Source organism: Equus asinus, chromosome 28 (assembly GCF_041296235.1).
Source record: "Equus asinus isolate D_3611 breed Donkey chromosome 28, EquAss-T2T_v2, whole genome shotgun sequence".
Lineage (NCBI taxonomy): Eukaryota > Metazoa > Chordata > Mammalia > Perissodactyla > Equidae > Equus > Equus asinus.
The window spans coordinates 18,469,611-18,497,129 of NC_091817.1; the positions used below are offsets into that span (position 1 = coordinate 18,469,611).

Sequence of the window (27,519 nt, forward strand, 5' to 3'; positions counted from 1 at the left end):
CGCTTGTTTCTGGGCTGGGCTGTGGGAATGTGGGGAGCTGAATGTTGTGTGCATCTGTTTGTGTAACATTATTCCCTAATTGGATACGGAGAGAAGCCTGCAAAGTAGGTTTTGGACTTTGCTAAGGATATGTGTGCTTTTACCAATTTTGTTCACTATTGGTCCCAGAATTCTTTCAGAAACCAGAAAATGAGAAAACGGTTAAAAAGAGGCTCAAGTAAAATAAGGTCTTTCACATCCTCAAAAGTAGCCTTCACTGGGTTATAGAATTGTGGATTGCTGTGGTGGGGGGTTAGAACTGTACGCTGCCCTGAACACAGCTCTTCCTCTTCTCCGTAGGTGGGCAGAATGGCTTCAACATTCCTCAAGTGACCCCATGCCCAGAAGTAGGAGAGTACTTGAAAATGTCCCTGGAAGACCTGCACTCCTTGGACTCCAGAAGAATCCAAGGCTGTGCGCGAAGACTTCTTTGTGATGCGTACATGTGCATGTACCAGAGTCCGACAATGAGTTTGTACAAATAAACCGGGTCGTCTGGGCAGGCGCAGAAGCCGCACGCCGAATTCTACTGCTGCGTTTTCCCCGAGCTGGGGGTTCTGGTCACCGTCCATTGCCGGCAATGGACGTCTTGGTGGTGATGATCCTTGGGCAAAAAATTCCAGTGTTTAAAGACAAATCGCTTCTGTGTTACTGAAGTATTTAATAAGAAGCATTTTGCACTCTAGAAAGTATGTTTGTGTTGGTTTTTTAAGAAGTCTAAATGAAGTTATTAATACCCGAAGCTTTAAGTTAAGCGCATTGATCATATAGATATTTTTGGAAGCATAAAGTTTTAATTGTGACAGTTTAAAACCTCTTTTAGTCCATTGAGAATGTAAATAAATGTGTATTCTTTATGGACCAAGGATATGAAGTCATTTTTCCTTTGTAGCTAACAGTTGCCTTGAGGAAGAAATATTTTGGTTTTAGAGTCTACTTTCAATCCAGTTATTAAAGTTGTACTGAGTTTGATTTGTTAATTCTTTCCTATCTATTGCTGATTCCTGCATGGCTGTAGTCTGCTGAGTTTGTATGTTTCTGCAGTAGTGGTCAGAAAAGTACTTACATTCTCTTAATGATGTTGTTTTCTATTTGTTTTGGTTTTGAGATAAATGAGTGATTTTGTCATAAAAACCTCCATTTTTGGTGTAACTTTCCTGGGGGATTAGAGTGTACAGCAATTGAAACTCTTCTTTCATAGTAGTAACTGTCAGCTAACGGTTTTTTTTTTATTTTATTTTAAAGCTCTCTATGTTGTAGAGATGGGCACGGTAAATTTTATTAAAGGAGTGGGGTTATAAATATGATATATTCCTACTCAAATATATGGTCCATAAGAAAGTAAATTTGGCATATAGAATTACTCATTAAAATGTCCCTGAAGAGGTGTGTTGGACATCTGAACCGCTACTATTTTAAATAAAACTGTCCAGAATTGATGTTCGGTCAGTCAGTCAGTCAGTCCCCTGACTAAATTTGGTTTGATTTCACTTGAGATAATGACAGTTATGAATCTGTTATGAATCTGATATTGTACTGCAGTGTTAGCAGCAGCTTAATCGTCCTTCTGGTTAAATAAGTAGAAAATGGGTGTTTCCTTCGCTAATGTTGGTAGTGTGCGTCTAGATCACAAGCGGTTGTTTAGACTAGGACCGCAGACTGTAAGTGTCAGTGCTGTGCACCGTGCATTCTCTGAGTGTTGTTTTGTGGTATCGTCTCTTTGGAATGACTTCTTCACCATGCAGAAAGACGGGAAAGTTGTCATATGTATATAGCATATGACTTCATAAAACATTTAATTTTTTAAAAATGGAAAGAATCTTTACAAACCCTGCATTACATTTTTTAAGGTACGTTTACCCTTTGGTTCTACCATTCCATTTTGCAATATTTATTAGCTTTATAAATCATAATGTAGAAAAGTTATTTCATCTTGTATTTTTTTCATTTGTGAAATGAAAAAGTGCATACATTTTGCATGAGGTTTTGCTAAATGCTTGGGTGGGGTGGTGAGCAGGATAGATCAGGGTTGGGGGTGAGGAGCCCTGGGCTGTAGGGCTGGCCCTGCCTCACTCGCCCTCGGGGAAACGAGGGGCGCGGGATGCAGGATGTCTGAGGGCTCTTCTAGTCTCGCCATCTGCAGGTCCAGTCACCCCTTCATAAATATGGGTGAATGAGTAAACGGATCAACGAGCTTATCAGTGTGATTTTAAGAGATTATCTGGAGGGATGATTAGGGATCTGTGTCTAGGAAGGCTGGAATTAACAGTTAAAAGAAAAAAGAAGAGAAGACAGTTCCTCTTCTGTAAAGATTAGAACAAAGTTCAAGTTGAGGAAGGTCCGTCCTGCTGGCCGCTTGTGGCCGCCCTTGAAGAGAATGGGTTCACGTGCATGCACGGCTTCGCTGCGGTGTGGAGGCTCGAATGGAGAGGGGCCCCATCCATAAATTATTTCTAAGGACGTTTTCTTCAGGAGAGCTTTAGTGTTACCTGGAGAGGGAGTTCTCAGTAAGGGGTGCCGGGCCAGCTGGGGGTGGGGAGTTCCTGTGGAGGCCTGGCTCCTTCCCCTGGCCCTCGGGGTCCTTCTGGCAGGCCCTCCTTGTCCCTGCTCCAGCACAGCTCTGTGTGTCAAGTGGGCACAGACAGGGCTGGGCTGTGTGGCACCAGTGGCCCATGTGCCAGTTGAATATTTTTAACCTTAAATTTTCTTTACTATTTTCCTGTGAGCTTTTTAAATGTTTTGGTTATCCTTTTTTCCATGTCATATCTACAATCAAGATGGCAATATGGTAGAATTATCTTATTTATAACATGGTTCATGATTCATAGCTACAAGTAGAAAATATAACAAGTCATGTTCCCCCACCTCCAAATGAATGCACATACGGAAGTGTGTGTGTGTGAATATGTAGATATGGGGGAGGGGAGGGAGAGAGAGAGAGGAGCCGCCATGTTGTAGCACAGATGCTGCGTGTTTTGTCGCTCACTATCAGCTTTATAAAGGAGGTGACTCCACCCACAAAAGAATGTTTTATAAGACTGGGGAAACACATTGAAAACCAAGAGAAATGTAACAGAACTCAAAAAAATATAGTTGTTACAATTGCTAAGGATTATCTCCTTAGAATAGCTTAGGATTTTTATAATTCATATTTGCCAGACCTTCTAGGTAAATGGCTTCTTTCTATCCCTTGGATTCATTTATTTTTTCATTTAGGTCATATAATTTAGGAACAAGCGGAAGACATGGCAATTAATCGTATGGAACCTGTATTGTCATTGAAATTCCTGTTGTCTGAACCTGGCAGCTTTATAAATCCAGGAGTTACTACCCCTCTCAGGTGGATCTCGATATCCAGCTAGACAATTTTGCATCTGCTTGGAGGACTGTAGACAGAGATGTGAACAGCGAATACAGTATTAGGCCTTAGATGAGTGACTGCCAGCCAGCAAGTATTTATTAGACATTTATCACCCGGAATTGTGTAAGGAGGAATTTGAGACATGGTCCGTGCCCTCGAATAGCTTGCCACCTACTTCTAACGACAGAATGTCTACTAATGGCTGCTTGGCTGAAGTGTCATGGGGCCAGGGCCGGGGACAGCTGTGGGAGGCAGTGTGGCGTGACACAGGAGACCTGGGTCTGGTGGTCTGACAGCCTTTGATGACATCCTGACGTGTTAGGACCTTAGTGTCCTCCTCTGTATAACAAGGGGGTTGGAACATCAAATTTTATAGGGAAAAAAATGAAAATTTCTGGGTCCCAGGCCATGCCTGCTGGGTCTGCCTCTTCGTGGACGGGGCCTAGGGGACGTGTTAGTGCAAAGCTCCGCCAGGTCAGCCCGATGCTCAGCCAGGTCTGAAAACCACTGACTGAAGTACAAGACCCCCAAACTATCTTTCTTTATGTAACTGTGTGATCATATAGTGTTATGGTATTAATTACTCTGCATAAACGGGGCTAATTGGATGTTTATCATACTGTTTATCTGTGTTGACGTATGAATTTATGTAAGAAATGCATTTCAGTGTATATACCTCAGCCTTCTGTTTCTTAGAGATGTTAGCATTCTTTGGAACACATACAAGTCTTAAGAGGACACTTGATGTTATTCACCCGGACATTGACCTTCCATTTTATTTCTTCAGGGGAAATTGAGGCCCTGAGAACCAAAGAAATGGGAAAACAAAATTGTCATGCAAAGTTAAAGAAAAAACTTAAGTTATTTCTTACTACCTGCTACTTTATGATGAAAATTTTAACGTTATATGAGAAGATTCTCTGCCGGGGTAATAGGTCCTCTTATAAAGTAAAAAGACCTTGTTAAAGTAGGACTGTAAGGCTTATAGTTAAAAGTAAGACCACCTTCTCTAGGGGTTGATGGTGTTAGCAACACACCCAGGACCCTCCTTCCGTGAAAATAGTACTTGAATTCCCCCAGGCGAGTGGGGGCGTGGAGGAGGGAGAGCACGTTCAAATGGGAACCAGTGTGCCGAAGGGGCGGAGGGAGAAGGGCAGCTCCCCGAGCACGTGTGCCTGGGGCTCTGAAGGCATGGGTGTCTGTGTCTCAGGGGGTCGTGTCACTTGTCAGAGACTAGGATTTTAGAGGGACAGGCTGCCTGCGGGGAGCTAGCATTGGACTTGTCGATTTACCTCGAAGATGCTTTTTTGGAGGAAAAAGAAAAAAAAAGACTCCCGTATTTTAAATCCTGGAGCAGCTGAAGGCCCTCTCTTGAGTCAGAAAGCAGTGGTGAAAGCTAGCCAGCAGATACGGCCAAGGGTGCCGACGCGGCGCGAAGGAAAGACGGCCCCCCTCCCGGCCGCTGGAGCCGGCGCGCAGGAGCCCCTGTCTTCGCAGGCAGTGGTGCCATTTGGCTGCGCGGCGTTCGAAAGGTCCTGCCTGCAGGTCAGGAAAGGCCGTGGTGGCAGGATCGGCCTTCCCAGCCCCGCAGCCTCCAATGTAAGTCTCCCGCACTTGTAGACACCGTCCACTTCCGCTTTTTATTTTTTCTAGAGAGATTGTTGGAGACTCAGCTGTCCTTGGTTTTATTCCCTAAAATAAATGGCCTATGGTACTGTGGAATTTTAGCTCCAGAAAGTCTTAGCATCCTGTCATAAACATTCATTTTTTAAAAAAATTCTCATTTGAAACTTCCTAGGGAAGTTGTGGTTATTAGTAAATGAGTATAGAGGAGCACATTTTGTACTGTATTTCCCAGGTCTGGTATCTTGTTCAACATTTTTTTAAAGTTTTTGCCTGATGAGCATCCTATATTTATGAAGACATTCTTTAAATATAGCATCATATGAAACATCCCTTTACTGTCAGATCGCTCTGATTTAGCCTTAATTTTGTTAAATTTTTTAGAGATGAATGAAGTGCTGCTGTGGAAAGAAATGTACTATATACTATTTCTCTATCATTAAAATTAAATTTTTATGGTTCCTTTTCCTTGATTTCTTTGGGGAAGCGTTTTGGGTTATGGGCAAACTGGAATGGAGAACAACTTCTTAAATTTTGCAGTGGTGCCAGGAAAGAAGGTTCCTTTAGGAAAATGCTGGACCTGGACACACCTGTTTCTTTGTCGAGCCTCTGCCATCGTTACGATTGTTTTAGAAAACCTCAGACTTTGCTTGTTCTGGGAGATGTGCCAGTGGTCTTGGGGTTGCCTCCTGGCCTCGTGACTCTCTGTAGCTTCTGAAGTAACTTGGCATCGCCGAGCTCTTATCCTAGCTAAAGCTCAGCTCTTCCAGTCTGTAAGCAACTCCAACCAGAAATTGTTCCTCCTGTGCTTCATGTCATCATCTCTACACATGAGCTCAAAGCTATTTACTATGGAATAGTGTGTCCTGCTACCCCACAGCTGCCGGGGAGGCAATTCAATGCTTTACTTTTCTGTATAATGCAGAAGAATGATTATGGGCTTTATGGAAAAGTTTTATACTCTTTTTTTTTTTTTTTTTTTTTGCTGAGGAAGATTCGCCCTGAGCTAACATCTGTGCCAACTTCCTCTATTTTGTATGTGAGTCGCCACCTCAGCATGGCTGCTGACGAGTGGTGGACCAAACCCAGGCCGCTGAAGTGGAGCACGCCAAACTAAACCAAACAGGCCACAGGGCCAGCCCCTAAAAGTTTTGCTTTTATCTTCTTTTGGGTAACTGATATAACAAGTCTTCCACAGGAATTACTTGGCGTTTCAGTCACTTCTTATGCCAAAGTAGGAAAGCTAGAATGGTCTGTATTGGTAATATTGGTACTAATAGCACATTCAAGAACTTTCCTGTTTCAAAAATCCGTAGTGGGATGAACACATGGGTGAAAAAGAAACCATGTCATGTTAGCACCACTCCGACTTTCCTTCCGTCAGACTCAAGGGTTTGCACACTTTTTCATAAACCCCATTCTTGCTGACTCTGGGGGCATATTAGTGTGACCATTACAGTAGACAAGTGTCGGAGGCGAGCTAAGCTGGCAGAGGAACCCCTGGCCCAGCTCTAAGCCTCTCTTCCTGGGGCCTGGCTCGTGCTCTTGTCCTGACTCACTGAGGCACGTTGTCCGTCATGAAAACCTGAAGAATGCATGCACCGCCTAGAAGAGGTGTCCTCGGTGGTGGCTGGACGTTGACTTCCCGTGTGGAGACTGTAAAGAGCCTGAAGCTTGTGCCCGCCCACTCCTGTCAGAAGCTCTGCGACGGGGCCAGGCGCTTGGAATCGACAAAGCTCGGGATGTTAGTCCAACATGCAGCCGGGAGTGGGAGCCACTTGTCAGGAGGGGTGGGGCTTTTTGAGGGCGACATGGTCTACTTGTGGTTCCTGGTGGAACTTCCTGCTCGGGTAAAAGACAGAGGATTGTGGACTTGGACAAGCTCCAAGAGGAAGTAGAAAATCTGTTGGGCCCAGACTCTTGAGGAGGAGCCTTGAAAATGCACGTTGGACATGATATGGAGGCAGGAGGAGGCGTTTGGAAGCAGGAAGAATTTCTACTTCTGAAGGGACTTGAATGAAGACTTCCTTAAAGAGCTGTGATGAAGGTGCTATGTTCTTTATTCAGGAAATATTCCAAAGTGTGTATAAACTTAGATGTCATAAAAAAGAACCAGCACCAGGTCGATGAGGTAAGGAGCAAGAGAGCCCTCGCGGAAGGACTCGGTGTTCCGGGCAGCCTTCACCCTGCACTGTGGCCGGTCGGGTCTGTGTGAGCTGCCAGCTCCGCAGGGCTGTTTGCAGTGCTGCATTTGATTGGAGAGGGGGAATATTTTCTGAGGTCTAATTAATCAGGTGAGCGAAGACTGAACTGGACATCATGAAAACAGAGTAATTCATCCATCAGCGACCATCACAAAAAGCACAACCGAAATTTGCGCATTTTGTCCACTACTTTGGCCTTGCCCATTTTCTAGGAGTTTATGAAAACTCTTAAATTTCATGCATCAAATAGTCACCTTACAAATAACACCCAGGTCTGTTTTACATTTGCCTTTTCCAAAGTAGTTCGAGGTTGCGCTCGGGTTTAAAGAGCTGGAGTGGGAGTTGACTTTGCCGGTGACGCCTTCCTGAGCCCCTCTCCTCCGTCCCTCTTACCGCGTGAGACCTGGAATGGCACCTCTGAGGTCTGACTTTGGGGGTTCCATTTGGTGGCAGGCGGGGTCTCACCAGCCTGTGGAATAGACGAGGTCAGGCCTTGGGCCCCGAGGCATGGCTTCTCAGCCGTGCATTCTAAACGGCTAGTGAGAGGCGCGCTGCTCCGTGGCGGGTGGCCCGGTAGAGTGATGTGTTGGGATCTATTTTAAACACACGTGCGTTTTGCTCTTTCTGGCTACCTCTGCAAACTTGAGGCTCTTTGGTTCAGGTGTTTCACTGTGCCCTGCAGGTCGCCCAGTGGGTGCAGTGGGCAGCTGCCGGAGGGACAGACCCCCTGCGGTTTCAGCTTTCTGCTAGAGCTCACCTCCTCAAAGAGGCCTTCGCCGACCACCTTAGCCAGTGACGTGCCCGCTAATGTTTAACCACCCGCTCTCCAGGGTCCGAAACAGCCCTGATCCATAGCCTTTGCTGATTTTGTGGTGTAAATACTCTAACCATGGCCAGTTGCAAGCTACCAGTATGATGTCCCTGAGGGTGGAGTGGAAAGACACGCAGGCAGGATCAGCACAGGAGTATACAGCATCTCCACCCACAGAGACGATGGAGATAAACACCCGGGCAGAGGCCAGGGGTCGGCACATTATGGCCAAGAACCACGCCCAGCCCACTGCCTGTTTCTGTAAATAGCATTTTATTGGAACAGTCATGTCCATTCATACTGCACATCTATGGCTGCTTTTGCGCTACAACGGCGGAGTTGAGCAGCTGCGACAGAAACTGTATGACCTGCACAGCCTAAAATCTTTACCATCTGGTCCTTTACAGAAAAGGTTTGCTTACCCCTGGCATAGATAATTGCAAAATGTTAAATAATTAGGAAATGATGAGTTTTGAGTATTTATTACCTTTGTTTTAAATGTAACATTTAATTATAGTTAATTATAACTTTTAAATATAACATTTACTTGTAAATTTATATAGTTTAACTTTAAAAATGGGTGTATTTAAGAACTGACTCACAAAATTCCAGAAAAGTTAACAATTGGCTCTTGCAAGCCGGTGGGAGCCAGCTCCAGTTGCCCACTGACATCGTCATACACCTGCCGGCATGTTTTGGCCCCGGTTCTCTTCATTTTCTACACAGCACCTCCCCCTAGGCCTGATGACTCCCTGTGCTTTCTTTGCACTAGATTCAGGGACTTCCTCTGGGTCCTTCAATTCTCTCTCCTTAGTGCCTTGAACAGTGCCTGGCACAAGGTAGATGCTCAAATATTTGCTGAATGAAGAAGGAACTTTCAGCCTTTTATGCTCAGAAGCCACCCATTCACTATTGTTGATGTGGCCAGAATTAGATCATTGTCCCCATTTCTTTTGAGAAAGCACAAGAGGTCCAAGCCTCTTGGTTCCCACATAATGCTTCCTCTCAGAAGTGGAGACCTCGTCGAACTTCCTTTACACGGCTTTATGAGCTCGAAATGAAACCACATTTGCAAAGTGCTTATCACAGCCTGGCACTCAGCAACCCCTCAACAAATGGTAGCCTCTAGGAGAGCGGCAGCAGTGGTGGTGTTATAATCATGAATTAGAAGGACAGGTTGCAAGCTCGATCAACATGTCTGTTTCCACCTCTCTTTCCCCCGCACAGTCTTATTTTCAGGTCATACTCTGAAGTCTTTAAACTCCTTTGAAAGATTTAGATTTTCTTAAGCATCCTGTCGCTCTGGAGCAGCAGCGCCATCTTGTGGTCATAATAGGAAATGGCACTGTCCTAGATCTTAACTTCCAACTAGCTACCAGCGGACAGTTCCCAGGGTTGGGAAGCAGCAGGTGATTTTTGAAACAAATGCAGCAATTAGTCAGGGCTACACCCTGGATTACAAATCACACACAGGAGGGTTTAAGCTCCCTCTGCATCGTTTCAGCAGATTAGTGGTGGACATTTCTGCTTGTGATTGTCCTTTTACTGTCTCTGTCTTGCCCTTTCTCTGTCTCTCCACCTCTTGAGCTTTCAGCCTTTTACGAATGGTATTTAAGAAGAGTTAGTGCCACCTACGGGGCAAATGCTGTAAGGTCCGATGTGAGGTCTCAGGGATCTATGGAGGAATGAAGTACAGCTCTTTAGCTTTATGGGAAGAAAGTAAGCAAGTGATAGGATCCTGATGTCAGGCCCCTTAATTGGTGCGCATTTCTCCCTTTATTAGAAACCTTCTTGTGGGGAAATGAGGTGTGGAGAAGACTGTCAGTGTGAGCCTAATATCTACTGTAAAACTTGTTAGGGTCTCAGTATGAAAATCAACCACATTCTCATGAATGACCACCTGCATCTGAGTCATCGGAGGTTTTAAGAATGCAGGCTCAGCGGCCCCGCACAAAACCAACAGGATCAAACTCTGAGAGTGGGGCCCTGGAATCTGCATTTTGAACACCTCTCCTTCTCCCCCTACCAAGTGTATCTTACTCACACGGAAGTTTGAAAACCACTGCCCTAGACCCTGCCACTGTGGAAAAGACTTTTTTCTTTCAGCAAAATCCAGAAAGAATTTGCGTTTGGATTGAGGCTTGCATAAACCGCGTTTTGTGCATGTAAGAGCAGGAATCATAGTTCCCACCTTCACTCATTTTGGGGTGGGAATTAAGTGATGACGGATCCAGAGCCCTTGGACCAAGCTCTGGCACGTGGCAGGAGCCCACACGGATTGCTGCTGCTGCTGCGAGCCACGTCTCCCCCACCCACTGCTCCCACTCTGGCTCTGCAGGGAGCAGTCCACACCCCCATTCCGAGGCTCGGCCTGCCCTGCGCCTGCTCCTCCTGAGGGGGGCTCGCTTTAAAGAGGGCATGATCTATATGGGAAAGACTCCAGAGCTGGAGGTCACCAGCTTCCTCGGTGGCCTCTCTCTCAGCTTCAGCATCTCCATCCTTAGCACAGGTGGTCGGACTCGAGTCTCCACTGCCCTCTGCCACGAAGGGGCTCCGCTGCTGTCTAAGCACCAACCCCTCATTGTTGCACTCCCATGGGGTTGGGTCTGGCGGGTGCCAGAGCCCTCGTCAGACCGCTGACTTCTCTCGCTTTGGTTCTTCCTCAGCCCCCCGACCCTAAACAATTACACACAAATTGTGAGTCACGTGGGTGTTCAATGCAAGTGTGCTTACTTTTCAAAAGCCTTAATGCTTTATATACCTTATACCTGCCAATTCTATTGCTAGGACGTGATGATCACAGGGTGCCCAAGACTAGCTGCAAGGCTGCAGGCAGCGCTGGCTATAATGTGGCTGAACGTGAAAAACATAAATGAGCAGCACTGACCAATTCATGGTGCAGCTAGACTACGGAGTCCTCGGCAGCCATTAAAGATCCTTCCAGAACATCATTTTTTAATGACATGAGCAAAGGTCCACAATATATTAGGTGAAAAAAAGTGGGTTATAAAAACTTATGTATCAGAATAGGTCTAATTTTGTTTATAAGAAGTTTTGTATGAGGGCACTGAAAAGCTTGTTGGCAATGACAACACTGAGTGCATAGGTTACAGTGACCACAAATGATTTTTCTGGTTTTATTCTTTTCCTTGCCAGTATTATCCAAAGTGAACCCTGTGGTTGACTGAATGACAGGATGTGCAGGATGCAGGGGGGCGACAGGGCAGGGGCCATTTATCAGAAGGAGACCACGGACGTGAGAAGTTTTGTGAGCTATAAATCAAACACTGTTGGGACGCTGGCAGTTTGGAGTCAGAGTTCTGGAGGTCATTTAGCATGATAAAGACCCAGGTGCATTTCCACCGGCTTCAGAGGCAGATGTCCCCATTTCCTGGCAGTCCCGGGGAGAAAAGACTGCTTTGGGGAAAAGGGAAGGACGGCTGGAGGGCCGTGGAGATCAGGGGGCTTGTACGACCCCAGGAAGGGAGGGAATTGCAGCTGGCACGGAGGGCGAGGCGACCAAGACCTCACTGCATCAAAGGTGGGGGCGCGCTGGCGGGAGCGGGGCTCCAGAGTGCCGCGCTGCCGATGGCGGGATCAAAACAGAAGCCGTTCCCAGACCAGGAGGACCATTCTGTGTGAGGGATCTCCGAGAGGCAGCATAAACCGTCGGGATCGCGCTGGGGAAACTGAGGCAGCCGAGCAGTCGTCAGGCATGACGAAAGAAAGAGGAGGACTGTGTGCTTGGGGTTTGGTGTCAAACCTACTCGACCGACCGCCCGGGGGCCCTGGCCGCGCCGCTCTCTGCCGGGTGCTCAGCTCTCCGGGAGCCTGAAGCCATGATGCCACCCTCACCCACCCGCTCCGAGCGCGGAGGGAGCCGCTCGCCTTGCAGGTGGAGAAACCGGGGTGAAGGAGCGGGCTTTGGCCGGAGCTCCAGGTGGGCCGGACTTGGGCCGTGCTGCTCTCGGAAGACGTCACCCCGCCTTCCCGGGCGGCGGGACCAGAGCGCCGGGCAACGGGCCGCGTGCTTCCCGGGAGAAGGGAGGAGGGAACGCGGGCCCAGCGTCGCCGCCCTGCCCGCCTCGGGCGGGGATGCTGCACACGGGGCTCCTACCGAGGAGCGCTGGGGAGGAGGGAGGGAGGCCTGAGAGGCCAGGTGGTTTGGGCCAACATGAGGGGCACCGGTGGGTAGGAGCGTGTGTCCTGGGCACCCAGAGCGGGGACGGGAAGGAACGTGCTCCTGCGGGCGTGGCTGGAGGAGCAAGCACAGAGCTCTGCAGCCACAGCTGCGGTGGGCGCCATGCACACTGGCCCGTGAGCGAGGCGTGTCCCTCTGCTCCCCGAGTCTGTTTCCCAATTTGGTGACCATCAGGCCACAAGGTTAGGTGTTTCCTATATGTGCTCTCTCATTCTTATAAGAACCTCATCTTCAATTTCCAGATGAGGAAACTGAGGCCCAGGCAGAGCCAGTAGGACTTGAATTCAGGGCCACCTGGCTCAAGAGGCCTGGCCTTGACCTTAAAATGGGAGTGGGGGGTGATTAGCCCAAGACAGTTCCCTCGGGTCCCACTAGCTTCTGCTGTATTTCTGGACACAGCTGCAGGACCCTGCTCCATTCAGGACCCCTCTAGCAGGGAGCCATGGGCAGGATCACCCCTGCCCGCCAGGTAAGGGTCCAGACTGATGCTGATGGTGTGGCCTGGTGTTTGGAGCCATTCTCTGTCCCACGCACAGAGAGCTTGACATCACCCCACCAGCGAGGGCGCCTGTACACGGCATTGCTCAGCTAGGGTAATACTTAGGGATCCCCTGCTCATCGCAGAGCAAGCCCCTGGCCTGTGCTGGAGCCTGGGAGAGGCACAGCTCTGTGTCTGTGATGTTCAGCATTGGCGTCCATCCGTAGTCCTATTTCACTGCTGTATGGTGCTCTATTCTGGAAATATACCATAATCTGTTATCAGTTCCCCTGCCGATGCACGTTGGGTTGTTTCCACGTGGGGCTATTACGAGTAAGGCTGCTCTGAGACTTCCAGAGCGAGCACAGCCCTTCTCCCGGGAGCACCAGGAGCGGATCTGCTGGGTCACAGGAGAGGTGTGGCTCTAACTTCTGGAGACACAGCCACTCCGTTCTCCAAAGCGGTTTTCCAATAATACTCCCTCCTTTTTGTTTTTAAACCAAACTTAAATTAATTAAACCACGAGGCCATTGGACTGGGGCGGCTGTAATGCCTTGGTGGCCTAAGTCAGCAAACCAAGATCTCAGCCACAGTCAGGCCATCAAATCCAAGAAAATGAAACGAAGAGCAAGGGAGCACAGGCAGCACCCAGGCTTTCCCAAGTGAGGAGCGGCTCCAGCTGCGGCCATCAGGTCCCCTCCTTGCTCTGCTTCGCGACCTCTCTGTGAACCCTCTCCCCAGCTCGTCTGCCCTGTCCAGTGGAGGACCTGCCACCTGTGATTTGGTGCTGCGGATTCCAATCCATGTAGGCTCAAAGAAGCTCTTGAAAATGTAATGTGCCTCAGTTTCTCTCTTAACACCCACTTCACTGAGGTATAGTTTACATACAATATTTTAAGTAAACACTTTAATGAGTTTTGAACAAACTTTCTATTTGCATTAAAGTTCAGTGACTTTGATTAGTTACCTCCAGCTCAACGTGTGTGCGTGTGTGTCCCCTCTGTTTCTTTTTAAAACACAGGCCCAGCGCAGGACGAGAAAACTCTCCAGAAAGTCAAGTGTACAGGCAGGCCTTGTCTGCAGCACTGTTAGCCTCAGGGCCCCGGGTCAGCGGAGGGTGGAGATTGGGTGCAACCCTTCATTTTAAAGCTGGAGGCCTGCAGCCTGCTGGGCTGGGGCCCTTCTCTCCTGGGGGCGTTGTCTGCAGAGCAGCCCACTTGCAGTGTCAAGCTGTGGGAGAACAGCTGAGTGGGGCTGGTGGTCCCGTGCCCTGCAGGTTTTCCTACGTGGAGGTGGGCCTGCTCCCGCGTGTGATGTGGGCTGGGCCTCCCCGCAGTTGCAGGGGTGGGGTGGCCCAAATGCTGACCTTCCTTGGGCTTCTTGGGCTGTAGGGAAGCCTGACAGAGGTGGCCTCAGACACTCGCTCCTCAGCCAGAGCGTCCGTCTCTAGATCCTGGTTTGACAAGTCACCCGTGTCTTCCCAGTGCCCTCATGAACATGGCCTCCCCGGCCTCAGACCCTCTCCACCCCACCTCTCCTGCTCACCAACCTGCACTGCCTGCCTCAGGTTAACACGGGAAGGATTCAAGACTTTCCCCCATCGAAATGCTCTTCTCACTTTCCTGAGTGCAGAGGAAAGCCTGGGCTCACCTCTGGATCCTTATCCCCAAGGTGACCCCTGCCCCAGAGACCCCAAGACTCCTTGGACTTCCACAATGCCTTACACTTATCTGTTGGCTCCAGTAGGGGGCGACCATAAGCCGAACGCCTTGTTGTCCCTGTCTCCTCAGCATCCACCGCAAGATGCCCCAACCAGGGGCGCTCCGTGCTCATGGGAAGACTGAACGATTCACAGAAAGGTCATCTTTCAAGGACATTTCCAAGTTGAATGTTCTTTCGTGCCCGTGCTATTTCAGTTGTGAGCACTTCTCTCTTCTGGTGCCCTCCGACCACCTGCCTCAGAGAGCCCGTGTGCAGGTAGGGGAGAATTTCCCCCACGCTTCTTCAGCCCAACGGAAACGTTTGGGCTCGGCAGGACTCAGCCTGTTATTTCCAGTTGCAAATATCCAACACGTTGGTTTTGGTCCATCCTGCCCAGCGTTTCAGCCTCGACCATCAGTTCACGGCACACAGCCTCCTCCTGCCAGGCCTCACCCACTCCACAGCAGGGAGAGGGGCCACTCACAGACAGGGCCACCTCCCCTCGGGCCCCCAACTCGGCCTGGATGCTCTGTGAAACCAGCCACACCCAGACTGCTTGGCGCCTGGTCACCATGTACTCCCTGGTGAGACTCTCTCTCTGGGCCTCAGTTTCTCCACTGACAAGTGAGGAGGTGCTCTCAAGTTCCCACAGCTACAGGGTCCAGGCAGGTGGTGGCAGGGGAGAGGAGCGCAGGTGTGGCGAAGAGAGTGGGGGATGCAGGCTGTGCCTTCTGCCTTTTCAAAGGCAGGAACTTCCTAGAGAAGTGAGATCTCCCAATTTGTAAAATTCTGGCAAACATCGCATTTTTTGTTTGTTTTTAAACACCATATGGGCCACCGATTCATGAGCTATGGCCTAAACATTCTGTCCTCGTCCCTCCCTTCTGCTTCTCTGAGTCTGGACACCTTCCGTCGTCAGGGGCGTTGGCTGGTGGTGGCCGCGTAGGAACCCCAGAAACTCCTGGGGTCGAATTCTGCCTGCAGCTCACCCCTCCCCAGCTTGCCAGCTGTCCCACCACAGGCGCCCTCTGCAGCCCGGTCCCCTCCCTTTGGGGCGCCCGAGCTAACATATGAATTTTTGATCAGATTGCCTTTTGAATGAGTTGACTGTCATGAATAATAGGGCAAAGGGCGCCAGCATTGAGTCTTTAACTATAACTGTTCCAATTAATTATGGGTTTAATTAGCATACATCGAGAGCAGCCCTGGAAAATAATACTTCATGGGTTACAGATGCCCTGGCAGCTGTTACATGAAGTGTGATACCGGGCTGGGGTAGAGATAGTTATTAATAAATTACTCCCATTGTCAGAGACCCTTATTTATACAAATTAGCAGGGGATACATAATCAACTTTAACTGTATAATTTATAATAATTGATTTCATTTTGACTGACCACTGGTCGCTTACCAAATACCCTCGGAAGAAAAATTGCCCTATTAGGATAAGTTTAATCCTAAACATAGCTAATGAATCCTATTACTTTAAGGTCATATTTGAAGCTTTTGTTAATTGTCAGAACCATTTTAAATTGATTAGAGTTAAATTAAATCAATGTAATGTTTAGAAAAACAATATTTCTAATGGATGAGGCCAGGCTGACCTCGAATAAACATATTTATCAACCGATTCCTGGTGACGAGAAAGGGAACAGCTGGGCCCATAATTCACATTTGTCTATAATATGGGAAATGTCACCAGGCAATTAGTTATGTCAGGTAATGAATAGGGAGCATGAGGACTCCCCTCTGGCAGCTGGGGTGGATGGGGGTAGAATGTTCTGGACACAAGTGGCTGCTCACCTCCTGACGGCTTCCCTTTCCCCAGCCTCAGCTCAGAGCTTCCCAGCTCCCTCATTCGCCCATCCCCCAGAGCTCACCTGCGCTCCCTCCACCCTCCACTCTCTCAGGTGCCCTGGCTTTCCTCCGGGGGCTGGGATGCTGCCCCTTGGCCTGGTCCGCACCCCTTATCACCCCTCAGGTTTCCTTGAGCATCACTGGCATGGGGAAGCCTCGCTTGACCCCACTGGCTCCATCAAGCCCCCCAAGTATAGGCTCTCAGGACAGCACGGTACCCATCCCAGCTGTCCTTTTACGTCCGTGTGACTCTGCCGGCCATCTGGCTTCTGCACCAGGCTACAAGCTCTGAGTGCGCCGCCGTATTGCTTTACTTTGCACTGTGTTCCAGGGTTCTGAGGCGTAACAGGGACTCAGGAAGACTTGCTGAAGGAACGAAGAAGGGAATGGTACTGGAGATCATGCTGCTCTGCAAGTTCCGGCTGGAGGGAGAAGACGGCCATCTTCCACTTTCTGAACATTCACCAAGGCAAGTGGTCCTGCTAGTTTTGCAACACTCCCAGGAGGTGGGCATTGGAACCTCCATTTTACAAAGTAGGCATTCACCCAGGATGTCTCAGCTAAGCAACGATGGAGCCAGAATTCCAACTCGGGTCCAAGAGAATCCAGAGCCCTTTCCGGGGCCTTCGTCTGCTCAGTGGGGCTTCCAGCAGCGGGTCGTGTGGGGAGCCTTGAAGAAAGGTTTGGATTTCCCAAGGGGACCAGGCGGATGCTCTAGGCTAACTCCCGAGGGAACAGACCAGGGCAGGAAGCGCAGACGTGGAGGGGAGGAAGGAGGCGGTTCATTCCAGCGGCCTCCTGCTCTTTCCCCGGCCCAGAGGGATGAGAGCTTCGGTGGGGTGGTGGCCAGGGTGGGACTTCCGGGGGGGCCTAGACCTGGGCCGAGTCCTCACCCAGACACTTACTCATGTGTTGACTTGGGCGGTTCACTCTGGCCTCAGTTTCCAGGGCTGCGAAATGAGCTCCCAGACACTCACTGCTCCGAGGAAGGCCGGGAGCACAGCCCTGAGTCCACCACCCTGGCCAGGCAGACCCCAGCCACAGGCGAAGTGGGTTAGCTGTGGGGGATGGTGATCTCTCACTTCATCCAGCTTCTGCTTGAGACCCTGGGGGTGGAGTAAAGGAGGCAGGCAGGCTGGGGTCTTTCCAGCCTGCCGACGCCTGAAAGAGGCCCCCTCCGAGAGACTGGGACACCCAGGATAGGAAAGACGTCTGGACCGCCTGCCTGGGAGACCGCTCTGAGAATCAACTGGACGCAACTTCATCATGTCCCCCGAACTCAGTAGCTTCCAAAGCTCTTACGTCTCCACCCCTGAGAAAGGAGGACCGCAGCTTCAGGAGCCCGCCTCACGGATGAGGACACTCAGGCCTGGAAGGCGACACAGCTTGCCCCCAGTGGCAGAGCCAGAGGTGGGCCGCCCATGAAGTCAGGCCTCCTGCCTCCGGCCTGACTACTTCTGCCAGGCCTGGCCCTTCCTCCGGGGTGGGGCCGACCCTCTGCTGCTCTCGCTGATGACCAGAACCGATGGGGGGAGGTGGGTGTGCAGAAACCTGGAACCCGCCCAGTGCCCAGCAAGCAAATGACAACCACAGCTTATGGGTACCAGGTGCTCTCCTGTGCCAAGCATTCTAAATGCTTCCAGATACTGTCATAATCAAAACTTACAACAATTTTGCGGTAGGAGGTGTTATTATTTATCATAATCATCTCATTTTTTGGCTGTTTCAACGAGGCACTGAGAGGTTAACACCTTGCCCAAGGTTGTACACCTTGTAGGTGGCAGAGCTGGGCTTTGAACCGTGGTCTCCCCTGGGGCCTGAGCCCATCGTCACTGCCCAGTACTTTCTCCTCTAGCATGGAAGACTGAGGCCCGGGAAGAATTTCTGCTGATCTCAAGCGACCATATCCCTGAGCACAGCCTCCTTAAATAGTTGTAGGTTTTTTCATTAAAAACCATTTCAAAAAATATATATGACCAAAGCTGGAATAATCTGGGCAACAAAATAAATAGCTGCGGTGTTGGACTATAACCCAAAGAATAGAATAAATACCCATAAGGCTATATTTATATAAATACATGATTGAATAAATAAAACAGTGGGGGAGAAGGGACAAATCTCTTTCAGGAAATTGCAAACGACAGATGGCCCCAGCTCGAGGAGGTGGAGCCCCTTGTCCTTGAGTGTTGACTGGACTCAGGGACTCGCTTCTGGAGAACAGGGTGTGGAAAGGATAGGAGGGCAGCGTTGGTGGAGAAACTGGCAGACACCCACCAGGTGATGGCTGGCGGGCAGTCGCGTGGTGCTCACGCCGCGGTGTGATGAGAAGGGCGCGTCAGCTCCGTGCTGCTCCTCTCCACACCCGTACCTCCAGTGTGATCACAAGAAAACAGACCAACCCAAACCGAGGGGCTCTCAGCAGGACAACTGACCCCCTTGCCAAGAGGGTGAGGTCATGAACGCAAGGAAAGTCTGAGAACCTGTCCCCTACTTGGGACGCCACGTCGGCGACTCAGTGCGTTCCTGGATGGGAACCCGGAAGAGAAGGAGGCCGTTGTGTATGACCCGGCCAGAGCCGGATAAGGCCTGTGGTTCAGGTAATAGGACCGTACCCATGTCAGTTTTTAGCTTTGACAAATGTACCATAGTGACACTAATGTTAAGGGAAACCAGATGAAGGGGAGATGGGAACTCCATTATCTTCGCAAACCTGTAAATCTAAAAATATTCCAAACAGAACAAGTTGATTAAAATCTCACTAATATAACCATACGGTTAAACTGACGTCAAACAGTATAAACATGAAAAGCAAACTGCCCGCCCGCCTGCCCCCAGGCCCAGTTCCCTTCCCTGGAGTTAAACCTGTGACCAGTTTCTTCCTTTCTTCAGAAACACTCTTTTCATGAACAGACACGGGCAAATAAACGGGCACCGAACGGGCCCCTCTCTGCACTTGGCTCTGGGCTCTCCCTGCCCCTCTGTGCGCACCCCAGGGCGCCTTGGTCTCGGTGTGCAGCCGTGGCGTGTTCTGTCGTTGGCCGTGCCATCACTTACTGAGCGTTTAGGTTGTTTCCAGGCTGTGGCTTTTTCTTCCTCTTCCTTTTTTAAGGATTGGCAGGCGGCAGGACAGAAACTGCTGTGCTAGGCACTTTTATCCTGTCACAGGCCCTCTCCCGGCTGCCTTGAAAGCCATCCAGGTGCCAGTGGCCGTGGGGGGAAGAGCTTGTCTTTATCAACGCCAAGGCCTTCCATCCCCACACCAGCGTCACTGGAGGGACCCACGCATCCCTTCGAGCAGAGGTGGCTGTGGTGGGTGGGAGCGAGGCTGGTAGACGGGCTGGCCAGCCAGTGGGCAGCTGGCAGGGCAGCGGGGCCTTGGGAGGACAGTCCCATTACTGTAAGTGGCCCCTGCCTGCGTCAGGTGCCTGCTGGCCCCGTATTGGTCTTTGTCTCCAGCAGAGAAAGGGCACCTTGATCGACACACCCCAGAGGCAGAGAAAGTTGGGTTCTGACCTTTATGACGTGGGAGGGCAGGTGTGGGAGTGGGGGCGGAGCTAATAAGCCTGCACTTGGGAACTGAGGAGACTGGTGGGTGTGGACTGTGGCCCAGGCCGCCGTGGGGTGGGCTGGCCTGTCTTTAAGGACCAGATTGGTCTGTGTCTCCAAAATTTCTACCCCTGCTGGGGGAAGCGATGGAGCCTGTGAACTGTAGTCTTTTCTCTGCTGTGTGGAGGTTGCCAACTTGAAGCCTTCACGGTATTTGGAAATAAATGGCAAAAGTTACCAGCATTTAAAAAATGGAGTCCACATAAAATTTGGATCTTCAGCTTTCCTTGAAAAGCTGGAAGAGTTGGCGTGTTGGGGCCTGTTTTCTTGAAGGACAGCCAGGGGCTGCAGCTGGCAGCAGAAGACCCCCGTGGCAAGCCCTGTGCTCTGCCATTCTGCCTGGCCGCCTTGCCCAAGGCCTGGACACCAGAGACAAGTGAGTTTTCAACCCCTGGCATAAAGAGAGGGGCCCCAGGCTCCACGTACCCTATCTCCAGGAAAGGTTGACACTGGTCTTACTTTAAGGGGAAGGAAATCTCATAGCCTCATGTGCTAACGGGAAGACAAAGGAGCAGAGATGTGACTTTTTCTGAGCACTGACTCTGTGCCAGGCACCGTAAAGGGTACTTCATAGATACACAGCTTATTCTTCCAGTAACGTGTTGGTGGGTTCTAGTTCCATTGCACAGATGGGAAAACAAAGGATCTGAGAGATCAAGACTGCGTGCCTGACATCTGGCCCCTCGCTAGACCTTCAGTAAATACTTTTCAGGATGAATGAATGAATGAATGAATGAGAGCGTGAATTGTGTGACAGTTGAACATGTGAATATCAAAGATGGGCTGAACTCTGCGTGTGGGGAGGGGGTGTCCCACGTGGAGTAGAGAAGTTTGCTCTTGCGTCTCAGTTAGAATCTTCACCCACCCACCCAGCCCTCTCCCTGCTGGCGTCCCGCTCTCCTTGGACCTTGGTGGGTTGCCAGGTAACCTGATTTTGCTGAGGTGTTAGTGGGTGACTCCGGCTCCCTGGGTCCCCTGCCAGGTGGTAGGCTTGCATTTTAGAGGGTGGTGGCTTCTGGCTTTTCAGGGGCCCCTTCCGTTGTGCGAGTTTAGAGGGTCGGGGCAGATTCAGACAAGTGGAAGCTGATTCCTGTCCGGTTAAGCAGCTGTAACTAAAAACTCTGCCCTAATAATAATGTTTTATACATATTCTTGTTTCGGATTAATAACAATTCTATGGCCAGGTATTATTAACACCATTTTACAGATGAGGAAATTGAAGTGCAGAGATCTTAACTACTTGCCTGGCACCTGTTCACATTTGTAGCTAGTTCGTGGTGGGGTGAGAACTCCATAAGAGGTGTGTTTGACTCCACAGTTGACATCCTTAACCATTTTATGCTAATGAGAGTGTTTTAGGCCCACGAAAGAGGGAAGATTCATTTTGGGGGTCTAGGCAGCGTATTAATTTGCTAGGGCTGCCATAGCTAAGTATCACCAAGTGGGTGGTTTAAGCCACAGAAATGTATCGTCTCACACTTCTGGAGGCTGGAAGTCCAAGCTCAAGGTGTCCGTGGAGCTGATTCCTTCAGAGGGCCACGAGGAAGGACCTGCTCCAGGCCTCTCCTGCTGGCTTGTGGGTGCCTATCTTCTCCCTGGGTGTCTTCACATGGCCTTCCCTCCATGCGCGTCTGTCTCTGTGTTCAGTGTCCCCGTTTTTTACAGACACCACTCTAATGACCTCATTTTAACCTTTTTACCTCTGTAAAAACATCATCTTCAAATATGGTCACATTCTGAGATACGAGGGGTTAGGACTCTAACAAATCTCTTTTTGGAGGACACAATTCAACTCATAATGTGTGACTTTAGGAGCCAACTTCATTTGGCCAAATGAGTGACAGTTATCTTGCTTTCTCCTCAGTGCCACATAATTCCATTGAGGGGGGCCTTGTACATCACTGTCCCCCTTTCCCGCGTCTATAGCAGACATCAGTAACTGATCACAGAACTTCTTCATTGAGCTTGGCTGTGGCCTCAATCCCTCTCAACACAGCTCTCCTGGCACCTTCTTCTAATCTGTTCATCGCATCGGACCAAGGTCGCATTCTGCCTGCCTCAGTTCTGTCCTTTGTGCTTGGAGTGCTCTCAAAGCCCAGTTCGGGTGTCTACTTTCTCCCTCTGCAAAGCATTCCCTGGATATCCAAGCAAAGACTATCTCTTCTTCCATGTGCCCCAACAGCACTAGTTCTGGAATTTTCCCTGTAGGAAGGGCTCTCATTGGAAGGAAGGGACCTGGGGATGTATTGATATAAACTTTGCCCAGGAGTCAGAAAAATTCAGTTGTTCACCTCAGAGTAAGGGAGATAGGCTGATGGGGTTGGGGGGCAATGCCCCTGCTCTTTCGTCACCCTCTGTCACCCTTGGTACCTAGGATTCACCTCATTTATCTCATTCGTTGTATCCTGACAATAACCTGTTATCTGTGTAGATGATGAGAACTTCTGGTCAGATGGAAAATGACATATTAACCTGTTTTGCCTGTGAAGGAGGCCTGTGGCCTGTTCCTGGGGTGATCTGATGGAGCGTGGGCCTTCCCCAGGCTGAAGGGGAGCATCCTCCTCTCCTTCAGGCACTAGGGAGCCAGCAGCGGTGTTTTTAAGACCAGGCCGCCCAGCTCTCAAGAAATGGGGATCTCAGTCTTTGGCTTTCTAACAACTTGTGCTCTGGGTTTTAGTATCGGACGGCGATTCTTCTGGAACGGCCGTGAAGGGGCGGGGCCGTGAAGGGGAGACAGGCAGGTCCCCGAGCTCAGTCACTAGCTCAGTCACTAGAGGTAGGGCCTGGACGAGGTGGGTTGATTGTGGCTCCCAGAAGATGTGTTCACTCCGGACCTCAGAACCAGACTTTATTTGGAAAAAGTGTCTTTGTAGATGTAATTAAGGTAAGGCTCCTGAGATGAGATTATCTTGGATTCCGGTGGGCCCTCAATTTAATTGTGTGCTCTTATAAGAGAGAGAAAAAAGAAGACACAGAGTCACACAGGAGAGAAGGTTATGTGAAGACAGAGGCAGGGATCAGGGTGATGAGTCCGCAAGCCAAGGACGCCAAGGAACGCTGGCTGCCGCCGGAAGCTGGAAGAGGCAGGGAAGGATGCTGCCTCAGAGCCTCAGAAGGAGCGTGGCCCTGCCCGCACCTTGATTTAGGACTTCTGGCCTCCAGGACTGTGAGAGAATCTGTTTTTCCTGTATTAAGCCACTAAGCTGGCGGTAATTTGTTGCCACAGCCCCGGGACACCAATACACTGGTGACAAATTTTGTTGACCTGACAGTTGTTAAGACCGTGATGAAAAGACCCCATGTGAGACAGGACCATGAAGCTCACAGCAAAGGGGGGTGCATTTTTTTGTGCTCCTTCACAGCTTCCCGAGACCTGCACCCCATCTTTTGTCAAGCCTTCTCTGGGATCCTGGTGTGGCCTCAGGCTGAGGGCCTTTGTGAGAGAACACAAAAGGACACACCTTTGGCGGGAGGCTGAGGGCTGTGGGGCGGGTTGGGGCAGTGGTGGGAAGGAGCAGATTAGGTGGTTGGGAAGAAAAAGCCAAGGAGGCTGGAGCCCTAAAGCCTGGGGCCTCCAAAAGTGAGGCTGCTGTCTCAGGCAGAGAGAAGGCCTTGAGGGGTGCTGCTGAAACACCCCGAAGCTGGTTGGGTTGGAGCCCTTGGCACCTGACTACAGATAGCTCCTGTAGGTCAGCAGCAGTCCCTGAAATTTCGCTGTGCAGTCCTCCTGGCAGAGCGGGGAGGGGTGTCCCGCAGCAGTCACACCTCAGTGCTGTCTGCTGTTTATAAATCGCAGCCGTGATGCATGGTCGGCTCCCTCCGACTTCAGTTTTCTAGAGACACAGCGAGGATTTAAAGACACTTGCGAACAATCTGAATACCTGAGCTGACGTTTCCAGGATATTTTCTCTTAATGTTTTATAGTTCCCTTGCCCACACCTATTTCCACAGTAAGGTTTAAAGCAAATTACCCTTATGGAATCTTCAAATTAGATGCACTCAAATTACTTTCAAAATTTTTCGTATTCATATTTCACGGATTGAATACTATTTAATTCATTTACAGGAACACTGGCGTAAATGGGTTTGAGGACGTACACAATTGATTCTCTGTCATCATCCATCTCAAATGGGGGGTGGAAGCCGAAGTGAGCTTGTGACTAGACCAGAGCTTCTCAAGCTTTCGTGTGCCCAGGAATTATCTGGGGGTCTGGTAAAACGCAGGTTCTGACTCAGCGGGCGTGAACTGGGGTGTGAAGGTTTGTATTTCTAATCCCTCTGGGCGATGCTGAGCCTGTTGGTCTGGGGACCATACCTTGAGGTAGGAGGCCGAGAGAGCAGCATCTCAGTCCTGGCGACAGTCACCATGTTCCCTGGTGGGGAGGGAGAGCCTCGGTTCACCAGGAGTTATGGTTAGGAGGACGGCTGCGTTGAGTGATTTCTGTGTTCCCATCCTTTGTCCCTTGATTTCAGCTCTGGTCTTGGAACCCTGAAGAATAAATCGCTAAGTGACTGTAAACTTCTTGAGAACAGTGTTAGCTCAGTGCGTGGCATGTAGCTGGAGCTCCTTAAATTTTTTATTTTCATCAGGTTTATTGAGGTATAATTTACATACAGTAAAAATCACTTTAAAAAGTGTGGCGTTCGACAAGTTTTGACGATATACACAGTCACGTAACAGGCATAGTTAGGATACAGGACATTTTCTGCAACCAAAAATATTCCCTCCTGTCCTTTTGCAGTCAATTCCCTCTCTCCATCCATAGTTTTGTCCACCGCTGATTTGGTTTCTGTTCTTATAGTTTTGCCTTTTCTTGAATATTATGTAAATGAAATCATGGAAATTGAGTGTGGCTTCTTTTACTTCCCATAATCCTTTTGAGATTCATTCTATTGCTGCACATGTCCGGTTCGCTCTTTTTATAGCCAAGCAGTATTCCAGCCCATCCATTTCATTGGCCAAATCTTTGAGTGGTTTCTAGTTAAGGTTAATATAAATAATGTTGCCACAAACACTTGAATATTAAAACTTTGTGTGAGCATATGTTTTCATTTCTCTTGGGTAAATACCTAGGAATAGAATTGCTGGGTCATAAGATAAGCGTAAGTATGACTTTATCAAAGAGCGGCAAAATGTTTTCCAAGAGAGTTCCGGCTACTCCACATTCTCGTCAACACTTGGATTGTCTGTTTAATTTTAGCCATTCTAGGAGGTGTGCAGGGGTCTGACATTGCGGTTTTATTTTGCGTTTCTTTAATGACTAATAGTGTTGAGCATCTTTTCATGTGCTTATTTGCCATCCATATATCTTTCTTGGTGTTGTATCTGTTCAGATTCTTGCCCATTTTTTTTAAAGATTTTTAAAATTTTTTTCCTTTTTCTCGCCAAAGCCCCCCAGTACATAGTTGTATATTCTTCATTGTGGGTCCTTCTAGTTGTAGCATGTGGGACGCTGCCTCAGCGTGGTTTGATGAGCAGTGCCATATCCGCGCCCAGGATTCGAACCAACAAAACACTGGGCCGCCTGCAGCGGAGCGCGCGCGGACTTAACCATTCGGCCACGGGGCCAGCCCCTCTTGCCCATTTTTAAACTGGATTCTTTGTCTTATTATTGAGTTGTAAGAGAGCTCTTTATGTATTCTAGATATGAGATTTCTGTCTGATGTTTCTCAATGTATTTTGTAAATATTACCTTTTCCCTTAAGGAGCCTTTTTAGATATTTTTTCCTAATGCTCCCCCCCATGAAATTTAATACCATGGGAATACTGTGTATCTATGCCTTTTTGGAGGGCCACACACCATTGTAATGTTTAAGAATTTTTAGTCCCCTGAGAACCAATTTTTGCCCCCTTGAGAGTGATATCACCTCCATTAAGAATACATACCTTAATCAGATATGTGTTTTGCAAATATTTGCTCTCAATCTTTGGCTTCTCTTTTCATTTTCTTAACGATATCTTTTCAGGAAGAGAGTTTTTAATTTTGATGAAGTCCAATGATTTCTTTTATGGTTTGAGCTTTTTTGTTTTCCATCTAAAAATTATTTGTCTAAACCCAAATCACAAACATTTCTCTTATGTTTTCTTCCAGAAGTTTTATATTTTTAGCTCTTGCGTTTAGGTTTATGATCCATTTCGACTTACTTTTTGTATATGGTACAACATAAGGGTGGAATTTTTCTTTCTTTAGAAATGAATGCCCAATTTTTTAGCACTATTTGTTGAAAATACTATGATTTCCTCAATCCATTACCTTTGGCACATTGTTAAAAATAAATTGATCATGTATATGTGGGTCTATTTTTGGACTTTTAACTCTGTTCCATTGATCCATATGGCGATCGCTATGCAAACACCACACCATCATGGTTACAGTAGATAACTTTATAGTGAGTCTGAAATTAGTGTGATTCCTCCAGTTTTCCTCTTCTTTTTAAAAAATTATTTTGGCTATTCTGGGTCCTTCGTTGTCCGTGTAAATATAGAATCAGCTTGACAATTTTCACAAAAAGCCTGCTGGAATTTTGACTGGCATTGAATTGAATATTTGGGGAATTGACATTTTAACAATATTGAGTCTTCTGATCCATAAACATGGTTTGTCTCTGCATTTATTTTGGTTTAAAAATTTTTTTTTCTTTCAGTAATGTTTTATAGTTTTCAGCACATGAATCCTGCACATATATTATTATATTTATCCATAACTATTTCAAGTTCATTGAAGCTATTGCACATGGTATTTTAAAATTCCAATCCCAGTTGTTCATTTCCAGCACATGGAAATATCATTGAGCTTTTGCATTTTGATCTGGCATCCTGTGACTTTGGTAAACTCATATACTAGTTCTAATAACTTCTTGGTAGATTTGATGGTAGAAGAAGTCTATGGTAGAATTTTTTTATGTAGATGATATTATTGAATGTAAACAAAGACAGTTTTATTTCTTCCTTTCCAATATGTATGTTCTTTATTTCTTTTGCTTCCCTTGTTGCATGGGCTGGGACCTCCAGTAAATGCTGAATAGAAGTGGTGTGAGTGGACATTCTTTGAATCTGTTACTAGATCTATTGAGATGACCATTTCATTTTTCTTTTTTCAGTCTGTTAATGTGGTGAATTAACACATTTTTTAATGCTAATACAATTTTGCATGTCTGGTATAAACCCCACTTAGTCATGATGTTATATTCTTTTCATACATTGCTGAAGTTTTCTTTTTTTTGGTAAGCAATATTGGCCCTGAGCTAACATGTGTTGCCAAACTTCCTCTCTTTTTTGCTTGAGGAAGATTGTCCTTGAGCTAACATCTGTGCCAATCTTCCTCTATTTTGTACATGGGATGCTGCCACAGCATGGCTTGATGAGCGGTGCCATGTCCGCGCCCAGGATCCAGACCTGTGAACCCTGGGCTGCCGAAGTGGAGCACGCCAACTTAACCACTATGCGATCAGGCCAGCCTCTACATGTTGCTGAATTTTATTTGTTCATATTTTTAAAAGTATTTTTGAGTCTGTGTTCATGATGGACACTAATCTATAGTTTTCTTCTAATATCTTTGTCTGGTTTTGGGATCAAGGTAATATTGGCCTCGAAAAGTGAGGTGGAAAGTACTACCTCTTCTATTTTCCGGAGGAGTA

At 48.3% G+C, this 27,519-nt stretch overlaps 1 protein-coding gene across 9 annotated transcripts in view; it reads left to right on the forward strand.

Annotated features, from left to right (window-relative positions):
- CYLD (CYLD lysine 63 deubiquitinase) overlaps positions 1-5,485 on the forward strand; it is a 70,393-nt gene extending 64,908 nt beyond the window's left edge. For all 9 annotated transcript variants that reach the window (XM_070500752.1, XM_070500753.1, XM_014827977.3 and 6 more), the window contains one exon: positions 340-5,485. In XM_070500752.1, the coding sequence (XP_070356853.1) occupies positions 340-524 (185 nt within the window). In that variant the 3' untranslated portion in view covers positions 525-5,485. The remainder of the gene's footprint in view (positions 1-339) is intronic.
- Positions 5,486-27,519: the final 22,034 nt, after the last annotated feature.